This window comes from Mastigoproctus giganteus, chromosome 6 (assembly GCF_048544385.1).
Source record: "Mastigoproctus giganteus isolate SK-2022 chromosome 6, ASM4854438v1, whole genome shotgun sequence".
Lineage (NCBI taxonomy): Eukaryota > Metazoa > Arthropoda > Arachnida > Uropygi > Thelyphonidae > Mastigoproctus > Mastigoproctus giganteus.
The window spans coordinates 133,684,235-133,698,270 of record NC_143580.1 but is presented as its reverse complement, the minus strand read 5'-3'; the positions used below and the strand labels follow the sequence as shown (position 1 = coordinate 133,698,270).

General features: G+C 34.2%; 1 protein-coding gene across 2 annotated transcripts in view; it reads right to left on the bottom strand.

Moving 5' to 3' along the window:
- Nucleotides 1-14,036, bottom strand: part of LOC150084591 (WD repeat-containing protein 43-like) — a 168,738-nt gene that overhangs the window by 34,953 nt on the left and 119,749 nt on the right. For both annotated transcript variants that reach the window (XM_090375342.1, XM_090375343.1), the window contains exons 9-10: nt 11,607-11,675; nt 6,234-6,449 (exon numbers count right to left, since the gene is read on the bottom strand). In XM_090375342.1, coding sequence (XP_090231468.1) covers nt 6,234-6,449; nt 11,607-11,675 — 285 coding nt within the window. The remainder of the gene's footprint in view (nt 1-6,233; nt 6,450-11,606; nt 11,676-14,036) is intronic.

The following is a 14,036-nucleotide window of genomic DNA, read 5'->3' as shown; positions in this document are numbered from 1 at the left end:
AAGGGGCACTGACACTGTTGAAATATGCAGAAAAAGAATACCTTATTGACATGCCTGAAGACCGTTCTCCAACTGTTGTCATTTCCATTCCCTCTTCCATCTCAAAAGTTAGTGTTTTCAAAATTATGCAAAATGCAACAATTTTTATTACATGGTTACCAAAATGGGGATTTAGTAATATGCTAGAGTGAAAAATGTGCAACTTATTGCTCAATATTCCAAACATGCATTCTACAAGTTGCCTTTCTTGAGATAATTTATAATTGAAAATTCTTTGCTCACTGCTCAAATTTTTTGATGGATATGGTAATATCACATTTTCAGTCAGTCCATATGCTTTGTCCCTTACAAAAACAAATTGCATTGCTGGCTCATTTGTACCAGGAAGAGCTCTATTTAACAGCAAATTAAGTTGCTTCATTAGTAATCATCTACCAAAATTTGAATTTTTAAAAACATTCAAAGCACCAATGTCTATTGCAGTGAAATGGTAGTTTGTTTTGATTTCTGCATCACGGTATCAAATTTTGCAATTTTTTTTTAACTAATTAACATTATAAGTTCATCAAAACTCTGTATTGACATTGTGCAAAAAAAAAAAAAAAAAAAAACACTTCTCGGGAAACTTCCTAAGCGTTTCAAACATAATATAAAACTGTCCTATTTTTACCCTATTTGAATTTATCCACCATTGTCATTTTCGCTTTCTACTCGCAATTAACTGTATACATAAATGCGCAATACATCCAACTTGAACAACAACATCCATCTCGAAACTGTGACTAGAAAAAGTGAGTTGCAAGTGGTATCCAATGCAATGTTAGAAATACCCCATGTAGTTTGCTGTTTGGGATGCATTTACAATGCCAGCTGACACCACCCCTTTAAGCTAAGCACCCATCTAGTATAGCCCTAAGTGTCCGACAGTTTTTTTAAGAAATCCCATTTTTTTTTTTTTTTTTTTTTGTTATGAGAACCCCAAACACGAGAGGTATTAGAACCTATAGTACTTAGTACCGTGCTTGGGTTGGAGGTTGAGAAGACGAAAGAAGATATTTGTTGACATTGGACTTGAACTTCTGTAGATTGTAATTTTCAGGAAATACATATGAAGGAAGGTTGTTCAGAAAACAGAAGTTGAATGAATAAACGAGGAAGATGAAAAGTTGTTTCTGTGGGTTTGAAGTTGGACAGTAAATGGATGTTGGCTGGCGGCGGCACGTGTTCGGACTATTTTGAAAGAGAGAGTGGGAATTATAGAAGCCAGTTCGGAAGAACAGTGCCCATGGAAGTATCTGTAGAAGAGGCATGCAGCAGAAACAGTACGTCTACGAGAAAGCGAGTGGAGAGACTCTGTTAGAGATGAATCATTAATTAACCTAACTGCCCTCTTCTGAATGGAATCAAGAAGCCTGAGAGAGGTTTTCGGGGCACCACCACAGATGTGGGAACAATATTCCATGGCAGGGCAGATTTGCGATTTATACAGAGTGAGCAGCTGTCTGGAAGAAAAGTAACGGCAAGAGCGAAAGAGAAAAAAGTTTTTTAGATGCAGAGGAAGCAATATTTGTAATGTGCTTGTACCAAGAGAGATTAGAAGTCAGGGTAATCCCCAAAAGAGATATATCATTTTGTCTAGAAATCGGAGTGTCACTAAAGATAAGCATAGGAGCAGAAGAATCCGTTTTGTGAGATATAAGACAAGACTGAGTTTTAGAAGGGTTGAAATCAACTAAGTTGTCTTTGCCCCACTGGAGAATTACCCGAAGATCGGCATTTAAGGAATTGGTAGCAAATTTTCGAAAAATTGAAGCTGATTGAGCAGGACAAGGTTTCTCAAAATGGAAAGTGGAATGCAATGTGCTATCATCGGCAAAATTATGGATAGGATTTCCAGTCAATGGAAGAAGGTCATTAAAATACAAGAGGAAAAGAGTGGTGGAAAGAACTGAACCTTGAGGAACACCGGCATTAGTGGAGAAGTTAGAATACAGTGAGCCATCTACCATCACCCTCAGTGAGTGATCAGAGAGAAAACTGGATAACCAATTAATAAAAACAGTTGGCAAACCATAAAATGGAAGCTTGAAGCCTTTGAGATGTCAACAGCAACTACTTGTGTTTCACCGAACCTTTCCATTGAATTAGTCCATAAATGGGTAACATAAGCCAGAATATCACCAGTGGATCGACACTGACGGAATCCATACTGGCGATCGTTGATCAGACGGAAGGTTTCAAGGTAGTTTTAAGAGTTGGCCGTTAATTGATTTCTCCATTACTTTAGAAAGAGTAAAAGTAATCGCAATGGGACGATAATTGGATGGGAGGGATTTGTCACCCTTTTTAGGAACTGGCTGGATATGAGCAAATTTCCAAGCAGAAGGAAAAACACCTTTGGAATATGCTTTCAGGTTGTTTAGAACATCTACACTGTTGTACCCTGTAGAGTTACCTTCCAATGATGGCACTTAGATCACGCTGCGTTTGATTTTATGTTTTTTCTTTATTACAAAAATGGGATATAATTTAGAACCACTTTGATTATTGCTGCTTTAGCAATAAAAAATAGCCATTTTTCAGTGCCACCAATCCTACTTCTCTCCCTATCCGTGCAATTCCACTAACAATGCCTGTTGTTTTTGCACTTCCACAACTACTTTTGCTATTTCACTATTGGAAAGCATATGCTCGCATGGTCAGCACAAATCACAGGAAGGTTATTCTCTATGACAAAAGATGCAAATAAACATCCAACATGCATAACACCATTGTCACTATGAAATGTTACACCTATTTTTGCATTTCTTTCTATGTACCTCCTGATGTACTTAAGCATATTAACAAATTTTGTTTGAAAGTATCTGATTACATCACATTTCCATCACTTGAAATTGAAAAATCACACCTATATACAGCACAAGGCAAACACATTACCATTATCAGATTTTATGAACAGGATTTATCGAACGTTATCCTGTAGAGATAGGGAGGTAATAATCTCATTGTATAAGGCAACTGTAAGACTACATTTGGAATACTGTGTTGAAGTATGGAGACTTCATCTGAAAAAAGACTGAGATTTTGAAAGAGTCCAAAGACGGGCAACTCAAATGGTGAGATCGGCAGAAGGATGACCGTATGAAGAAAGACTCAGATTATGTGGGCTACAGAGCTTGGCAATCAGGTACTTCAGAGGAGACCTGATTGAGGTTTACAAGGCTCTGAGAGGGATTAGTAAAATGAATGAAGGTGGAATTCTCATTGTTATAAAGAATTCCAAGACTAGGGGTCACAAATTCAAATTACATGGGTTGAGGTTTAGATTAGATTGCAGGAAGTTTTCTTTTAGTCAGCGAGTCGTTGATTATGGGAACAAATTTCCCTCACAGGTACGACTATCTATCTTCTCTAGTTGAGGCTGACAGTTTGAATAAATTCAATGGTCAATTGGATAGTTACCTGTGTTGTTGGGGAGGGGGAGTATATAATTTTTGTTTTGTTATCTGCTTTTTTTTTGCCAGTGCAGCAAAAACCTGTGAATTCCTTGCACTATATGACAAATACTTTACTATTTACAATACATGGAAAATCTTTCATATATGCCTTCTGAAATTAAGTCTCATTTCTTTGGCATGTTACTGGAAAACACTGTTAATTAGTTTAACTACATGAATATTATGAAATTATTTCACATAGCAGAGAACTACACTATCTCACATTTTTATTTTGCAACTTACACTGCCACAGTTCACATGATGGTCAAATTATTAACAAAAATAAACAGAAATTTGCAATTTTTTTTTAAAAATTCCAATTTTAACAGTTTTATAATTTTTTTTTGTGAAAAGATGGATAAAAACTGAGTTTTTGTAAAAACATGGCTTCTCCATTGTAGATCTGGAGAGTTGGCAGATATTTTCTTATAGCAAATGTGTTTCCATATTGTGGCACAGAGAAACCAATTTGCAGTACAGTACTAAAGAGGTAACAAGGAATGGCTTGGTTACACAATCAAAGCTTCCCACATACATACATAAGTCATCGCTCATGCATGCAGGTTTTGACTTTGTGACCTTTTATATAAGGGAATACTGCAATGTAATAAAATGCCAAACTGTAAAAGGAAGTACAAATAACTGAATTAAAAAAGTAGACGTGGTTCTGAATTCAGATTTTATTGTAATCACACCATGCAAGATATGAGAGATGACTGGGGGGGGGGGTTGAAATATGGCAAATATAACATTATTAACAAATTTTTTTAAGGCAAAAGATAAGTTTACTTATACACCAGAATATACGGTAGTTGAGTATAAATACTTTTAATTTTCACCTTGCTCCATGAGATTATTCCTTATAAATCCAAAATATTATGCTTTATTACATTTGCATTCCTGTATTTTACAAACCTGTCATATAGTTCCCCCTCTAAAATATAATAAAGGAAACATAAAAACAGGCATTCAGTAATGCATGAGGTATGCACTGGTATTCTGGCTTAATAAGCAAATACAGCTTCATGAATTGCAGAGAGAATCATATCTGAGTTCCCCAGGCCACCTATTTGAAAGGTCCATATGATACAATGTACTACGAGAACATCTGCCATCTCTCAGAGCACAAATAAACAAATAGCATGTGACATGCTAGGTGGTTTCACAGCTTGCTAAATCAAACTGGCTGAGATATGACCATAGTGCCATATGGCAGCTAACGTGTTAGCTTGCTCTGTACTAGACTGAAAGGCAAACAGCAAAGATATTTCTTGTATGTAAACATTGACTCTTTCTTGGAATTTATATCGCATGGTATCACTTCAATGTAATGATCAATGCTAACATCGCGGCAATTGTAAGCATTGATGAAGAGAATGCAATGCAAAACTATATGCTGATTTCAACAAGAAATTGTTGCAAGCTAAAGACCCAGAACAAGGATATATTGGACAAAATGTATTGGCACAATGTTGACACTATTTTCCCTTCCAGCTCTCGGTATTTAATGTCTAATTTCATCTACACCTGCCACCATATTTTCCATTGCCTTTTCTACCCCAATGATAGAGATAGTAACCAAAATATCTTCCATTTCAGTCTTTTTCTCTTCTTCAAATCATACTCCTACTTCTAAAATATCTGTATTCTAACTTCACCTTTATCACTTTTAATTACTTCAGTTATAGTTTCCTCCCTCCCTTTTAATTTATGCAATTTTCATCCTGTGCTAATGCATGCTTCTCTCTCTCTCTCTCTCTCTCTCTCTCTCTCTCTCTCTCTCTCTCTCTCTCTCTCTCTCTCTCTCTCTCTCTCTCTCTCTCTCTTTCTCTCTCTCTCTCTCTTGTAAAATCCTTCCAATATTTTTCTGTTGCTTCATTTCTTTAGAATTCAATAAGGATTTATTACTTTTATTCACAAAAAAAAAAAAATCCCCCCCCCTTTGGCCCATCACAGTGATCTGAATTTCCTGTCTTTAAAGACCCTCTCACTATATGCCTCTTTTGCAGTTTCCAGTAAAGTTCTTTCTATTCAACCATGCTTTGTTTCTATTATGCTCTCTCCATGTAACTTGTGGCTATCTTTATACTGAAATACATTATAAAATCCAACATATTGTGTCCAATCCAAAGGCGGTCATTTGGAGGAAATTATTTTTCATACTTAAAATTTTTAACTTCAAAGTTATGTTAATATAAGAATACCTTTCCATTATTATTTCAAAAAAAGTGAAATATAAAATCTCAAACACCAATTCTGACTGACTCTGTATATACCCAATGTGAAGGATGGACCATATTGCTATACATAAATGTATACAGATTATGAAGTTGTAATTTCACTGATCCATATTTGAAAAACATAAAAATATGACTGAAATGCATAAAAAAAAAAGGAAGTTCACCATAACACCTTAAAACATAGATATAGTGTATATTTTGTGGCATACTGTATAAGTTATGCCATTATGAAAATGGCTACAAAAAAAAAAAAACTGCTATTGTTGTAATAGTGTTTTAGAAGCATCAAAGAGAACTGCATTTTTTTATATAGTTGGTACTAATTATAAAACATTGGGAATACCTGCTTTAGAATATTTGTTAGCATTATATCTAATAAGATTTACAGCCCATTCTTTACTGTTATTTCTCGTAGCTCACAATTACCATAACGAGAAACTGAAATGTACTTTTAAAACCATATACTTATGTTTTTAACCAAATTCAATCAACTGACCTTATTTTCTAATTCTACATCATCTTCATTAGATAAACATAGCTCTGGGTCTTTGTCTGATGATTGAACTAGTTTTTCAAATTCCACTTCATCAAAGTCTAAGTCTGGTAGAATGCAATTAACATTTTCTTTTGAATCTGTGATTTCGTGCTCATTTATCTCCAACATATTTACATTACAGACTGATGAATTAACATGAGATACATCATTATCAACCTATAAAAGAAGAAAAGATACAAGTTAATTATACTCAGGAATGATTTGCCATTTATATAAAACAAAGTATCAAAATTCAACTACTCCAATCTGAGGATTATGGATTTACATAGTGTTACCTCTGGCAGATTATAATGATACATGCACAAACATTGAGCCATGATGAAGAAATATACACCAAAATTGAGAGACCTCTAGACAAACAGAAACCTCACTACACTATCATTATGGGGGAACTTCAATGCTAAGATTGTAAAGAGACAAAACAGGACAGAAAGAGGAAACTATAGGAAATTATGGAACTGGTGAAAAAAATGAAAGATGTGAAAGACTTGTGGAATTTGCAGAATCTTGATGAATGTCAGTAACGAACACTTTTCTCAAGAAAAGGGTAAACAGAAAGTGGAAATGAAAAGCTCAAATGGATTACCAACAAATGAAATTGACTTCATCCTCACAAAGAGAAGATATACTGTGAAAGATGTTACCATCCTGAACAAGGTAAATGTTGGAAGTGATCACAGAATGGTAAGATACACACTTGATATGGATGTAAGAAAAGAAAGGGAAAAAAATTAACTTGAGTAAATAATACAAAGGTCCTTCAGATAACAGAAGAGAAGAAAAAGCAATATGTACTGGAACTTAAGAACAAGTTTGAACTTTTCAGACCTTTCAGGACCAACGTATCGATGAGGAATACAACTTTCTGAAAGTGATAAAACCTAAAAGACCTATAGGTAAAAAGAAATCCAAAGAAGAAAAAATTAGTCAAGAAACACTTCTCATAATGAACCAAAGATGACAAATGAAGAGCAAGATAAACATGGACAAGGAGAAAATTGAGTATACTGAGTTATGCAATGCCATTAGAAAGAGAAGACATAAGATTTAACACAAGGAAAGCAGAACAATCATTAAGGGAAAACAAAGGACTTAAATCAGCAGTCATGAAAATCTTAATCAATTATGCAGAGTTGGTAAGGATTTCGGTCTAAAGATGAATAAGGTTAAAACAAAAGTAATGATGAGCAAGTATCCACAGAAAGGGATATAATCATCGAAGGAGCAGTATTGAAAGGTAGATTCATATACTTATCTGGGACAAGTCATTAGCCGTAATAATTTCAGTAATACAGAAAGACAAACGATACTGAATCTGAAGAACAGTGATGGTGTGCTTATAAATAGCAGAGAAGGCATAATTCAAATAGCAGAAGACTACTACAAAGAATTATATAAGGAGCGAGGCAATGGGGAAGATGGATCACAAATTAGCAACATATATGATACATCCTTCCTGATGAGATAAAACAAGATTCAAAAAGCCCCAGGTGAAGATGAAGTTACTGTAGAGTTGTTACAAATGGGAGGAAGAGACATAACACAGAAACTGGCAAGACTCTTCACAAAGTACATTAGGAAAGGCATGATGCCTAAGAAGTGGAATAATGCAATCATAATTTTGCTGCATAAGAAAGTAGATAAACTGGAAATTATAGACCAGGTAGCTTGTTGTCCCATATCTACAAGCTGTTCACAAGTGTCATTACTAACAGATTAGAATCGACCAAAAGAGCAAGTTGACTTTAGGACAGGATTCCCAACTATGGATCACCTTCAAGTAATATAACAGCTAATGGATAAAGCAAATGAATATAAAACACCATTATGCTTGGTATTTGTGGATTATGAAAAGGCATTTGACTCCAAACAGCATAAGGAAATGTTTCAGGCACTGGAAAAAAGAGGAAGAGACACCTCATTCATTATGATTTTGAAGAAAATGTATGAGAACGCTACCTCCTTTATTAGACTAGACAAAGACAGTAGCAAATTTAAAATTGAGAAAGGAGTTTGACAAGGAGATACAGTATCTCCCAAGTTGTTTACTGCTGCCCTTGAGGAAGCTTTCAGAAGATTGGAATGGTCGCAGAAAGGAGTCAATGTGAATGAAGAATACCTAAACCATTTATGATTTGCAGATGACATGTGATCATAAGCCACGATCCCAAAGAATTAGAGGAAAATCTTAACCAGTTATGCAGAGTTGGTAAGGATTTCAGACTAAAAATGATATGGTTAAAACAAAAGTAATGATGAACAAGTATGCCACAGAAAGGGATATAATCATTGAAGGAGAAGTAATTGAAAAGGTGGATTCATATACTTATCTGGGACAAGTCATTAGATGTAATAATGATAATTGGTTGGAAGTCAAGAAAATAATAAATTTTGGTTGGATAGCATTCGGGAAACAGTCACATACTGAGGAGCAATATCCTAATTTGTTGTTGTTGTTGTTTGTTGGGGGCTTTATGGTGCAAGGGCAACATGGCCATAATGTGCCATCCCAGTTTGTCTGAAACATAAAATAATGAACCAATGTATACTCTCCACCATGACTTATGAAAGTGAAACTTGGGCACCCACCAGAAGAATGGAACAAATAATATTAGGAATCAGACTGTTAGATAAAGAAGAGAAACACATGGATTAGGCAGAAAACACAGATAAAGGACATTTTTATCAAAACTAAAGAACTGAAATGGTCTTGGGTAGGACACATAGCTCGAAGACATGATGACAGATGGACTATGAAAATAACAGAATGGTACCCAAGAGGAGCTAAAAGAAAACCTGGAAGACAACAATGGAGATGGGCAGAAGAAATTCACAAGTTTGTGGGAAGTAAATGGATGGCCATTGCACAAAACAGAAGGAACTGGAAAGTTGCTAGAGGCCTTCATCCTGAAGTGGATTGAAATTGGCTGATGATGATGATGACTGCTGACAGAAGTTTTTGATATAACATTCTACAAAATTACAATATAATATTGTTAACTTAATATCAGATAACTCAAAGTCAATAACAGTTCTCATCATGAGAATACAGTATGTATGCTTTATACAGTTCACATAACTTAGTCATAATTTAGTTCACACAAGTAATAAAACCTAGTTAATCCAGAACTATTTCCTAGTGTTTAATATTGTAAAATATCATATCAGTCAAATAAAAGATAATGAAGTGAAGTGTCACAAGAGGAACTGATATCATGGCTTTATGTTTTTAATATGACAGTAAACCTGTGAATATGGCCAGCTGTCATAACTTTGGCAGTTCCATAACTGGAATGTTATGGAACTGCCAAAATTGTATTAAATTGCCCTCTTTAACTTGGCCATGAGTTTTCTTCCATTTCACACTATGGCTCTGTTTATATTTTGTTTTAGCCTTTCTTCATTGGCCACTCACAAAAAAAAGTGGCTTCTTTTGTATTTGTAGCAATCTATACAAATGAAAACCCCTCCACCAAATGCTTAAACCTCTTTTGGTTCTCCTGTTATGGTTTAAGACTGATGCACCAAGCCATGTAACTTTTTCAAGCAAAACTAACTTTTTTTTTTTTTTTTTTCCCCTTCAAAAATTTAGAAATAAAGTCAAAATAAGGAAGAACAAACACTCATCATTATTTCAAATCACTTTTCAAAAATGATGTACAGTACTGAATGGTATACCAAGTATACCATGTGCTCATTCATGCAATTTATATGTGTGATGGGTGCTTGTCTGAGGGCACACTAGCAATTTGAATTTTCCACGAAGTACAAATCTCACTTCATGTTTGAACCTCTGCCTGTTTTAAAATAAACAGCTCTCAGGCAGTTATCTCTGTATAGGAAAGCATTCACCAAATTGTCCAAAGTAATATTACATAATTTTTTTTCCAAGGGTCTATGCTTCTAGGTGCACAGTGCTGTGTAAATTAAAGTAAATTAATTAACAATTTTGCAATGGGTTCAAAATGAAAGTTAAACATAAAAACATTTAATAAAAAAATAAGTTTTGAGCTTGGTAGACAAAGTGTTAGCAGAAAATTACTAGAAAGATAATTGTTAACAGGTGTTTGATGTGGCAACACCACAGGTTAAAACATTAACAAAAGCAGGAACTTGATTATGAAAGCTTTGCAGGAGACCGGCAGCAACAAAATAAACTGAAAATTACAAAAAACAGACAATGAATAAACGGAATTGTTTAGGGCAAGGAAAAACTTGCATAAATTTCCAATTCTTTTCTGGTTAAGCAGCAGTAAACTTGGAAATATTAGAAAAAATGACAGCTATAACCACTACAAAATGTATTGAGTAATTACAATCCCATAAAGCAATTTGGTATAGATAAAACAGGTAGCAGTATGTCATGCTATGATTTAAATAAATAAATAAATTTTCTGTTTTTTATTCTACGGCACGACAACCAAGTCAGTAGAGTTTAAAATAAATCGTCAATACAAAATATTTATCGTATTTAGTACTCACGGGCTTGAACCCAGGTCCACTCAAGGAACGTGTGCTATGCACTCTCGCTCCTGACCACTGGGCTACGTCAGGCATATATAGGTGGTCTAACTGTGTAATATGAATGATCTCTCTCTCTCTCTCTCTCTCTCTCTCTCTCTCTCTCTCTCTCTCTCTGATACAATATGTTGTGCCTCCTGCAAAATTCCTGAAATTTTACAAATTACATGTACAATTTGCATGTGCTTCTCTCATAAATGAGAAGCTTCAAATCATTTTAATTCAGAGATAGGCGAATATGTCTTATTTGTGAAATTTCAGCATATAATTTATCATTACTATATTAAGTCAACTATTAAATTTTTGTACTTTTACTTTAATCAAATTTGTGTTACAGTTAAATCTAGTGTTAACATATTAAGGTATCTGACTAAAAGTTTCTCTTGATTAATACTGATGTATTCTTTTCTACTCTGAACACATTTAAACTGAAATGCACATATTATGGTCAGTTGAACTTTGAATTAACACTAGATTTTTAGTGTAGTATTTACATCCTTTTGAAGTCACTGCACATATTTAGCAAGTTAACTAGCCTAAAATCAATGGTATTATTATTTAAAATATCCAACAAAAAATTTATCATCATCAACACATTTTGTAGTTCAAGTTCAGTTTAGAATTAACATAAACATCTGACTAATAATTAATCATTACCAAGGATCACAAATTCATAATATTAGAATTTCATTTAAAACATGAGCTACAAAGCAATTGTTCTTACTAAGGTAAACTCATCATGTTTATTTAATTTTCACAAGTGATTGCAAATAAATATAAGGAAAAATTTACCTTTGTCTCTTTATGTGCTGATGAAACATCACGGGTCAAGAAAACATGACTTTGACGTTGCTTCAGTGACTAGAGTGGAAGATAAAAAATAAAAAAATTCTGTTTTATAAATTTTATAATGCTTGATGACCAATTACAAAATAATGCATTCAACTTTACAACAGAAACTATCTGAATGATGTGGTTAGCAGTATTTATAGAACTGTTATTAGAAATAGATTATACTCATTAGTTCTCTGCCAATAACATGAAAAGTTCAAAGGTAATGATCAATTTTTTTTTATATAAAATGAATCACATTATATGGGTAAATATGTTGAAAGCATAACTTCAAAAAAGGAATGTGTGGTGAAGGTTTCACAATGAAATTAAAATGTGAAGACACTGCACTTGAGAAATATTACCTAAATGCAGTAATTTAAATCACACTGATTTAGATTAAGGTATAGTACTTTTCATATAAAATTTCAAAACACATGTGTATTTCAAAGTTGAGGAAATACCATCAAATCTCCTCCTTTTATGACCACAACACATATAAAGGTGGTTTTAATAGTAAAAATAATAATAAATCCAGGTGCCTAGTGTTACTAATACTGTAACGTTAGCACACTGCCCTTCACAACTAATAACTTATACATATATATATATATATATATATATATATATATATAATAAATTAAAACTCACAGGGCATATAATTAAAAGGCACCAATGTCTATTTTGTTTATTTTTCAGTTTAGGCCACTTGTCGTCTTAACTTTTTTTGTTACAATTGGGCTGAAATTTTTGAATTTGATGTTAAAATTGAATTAAATATTACTATTTACATTTCACATGAACCAAAGACGACAAATGAAGAGCAAGAAAAACACTGACAGGGAGAAAATTGAGTATACTGAGTTATGCAAAGCCATCAGAAAGACTCAGAGAGGACATAAGAAGATTTAACACAAGAAAAGTAGAACAAGCATTAAGGGAAAACAAAGGATTTAAATCAGCAGCCATGAGCAGTAATACAGAAAGACAAATGATACTGAAACTGAAGAATAGCGATGGTGTACTTATAAACAGCAGAGAAGGCATAATTCAAATAGCAGAAGACTACTATAGAGAATTATACAAGGAGCGAGGGAATAATACCAGCAGTGGGGAAGATGGATTGCAAAGTAGCAACACATACGACATACCCGATATTCATCCTGATGAGGTAGAACATGCATTGAAGAAAATGAAGAATCGGAAAGCCCCGGGGGAAGATGAAGTTACTGTAGAGTTGTTAAAATTGGGAGGAAGAGACATAACACAAAAACTGGCACGGCTCTTCACAAAGTGCATTAGAAAAGGTGTGGTGCCTAAGCAGTGGAATAATGCAATCATAGTTTTGCTGCATAAGAAAGGAGATAAATCAGAAATTGGAAATTATAGACCAATTAGCTTGTTATCCCACATCTACAAGTTGTTCACAAGGGTCATTACTAACAGATTAGAAAGAATACTTGATGAGAATCAACCGAAAGAGCAAGCTGGCTTTAGGACAGGATTCTCAACTATGGATCATCTTCACGTAATATCACAGCTAATGGAGAAAGCAAATGAATACAAAACACCATTATGCCTGGCATTTGTGGATTATGAAAAGGCATTTGACTCCATACAGCATAAGGCAATGTTTCGGGCACTGGAAAGACAAGGTATAGATACTCCATATATTATGATTTTGAAGAAAATATATGAGAGTGCTACATCCTTTATTAGACTAGACAAAGACAGTAGCAAATTTAAAATCGAGAAAGGAGTTCGACAAGGAGACACAATATCTCCGAAGCTGTTTACTGCTGCCCTTGAGGAAGCTTTCAGAAGATTAGACTGGTCACAGAAAGGAGTCAATGTGAACGGAGAGTACCTAAACCATTTACGATTTGCAGATGACATTGTGGTCATAAGTCACGATCCCAAAGAATTAGAGGAAAATCTTAATCAGTTAGGCACAGTTAGTAAGGATTTTGGACTAAAGATGAATATGGCTAAAACAAAAGTAATGATGAACAAGTATGCCACGGAAAGGGAAATAATGATTGAAGGAGCAGTAATTGAAAAGGTGGAGTCATATACTTATCTGGGACAAGTTATTAGCTGTAATAATGATAAATGGCTGGAAGTCAAGAGAAGAATAAATTTTGGATGGATAGCATTCAGGAAATATAGTCACATACTGAAGAGCAATATCCCAGTTTGTCTGAAACGTAAAATAATGAATCAATGTATACTCCCCACCATGACTTATGGAAGTGAAACTTGGGCACTCACCAAAAGAATGGAAGAGAAGCTAAGAACTACACAGCGAAGAATGGAACGAATTATATTGGGAATCAGACTGTTAGATAAGAAGAGAAACACATGGATTAGGCAGCAAACTCAAGTAAAGGA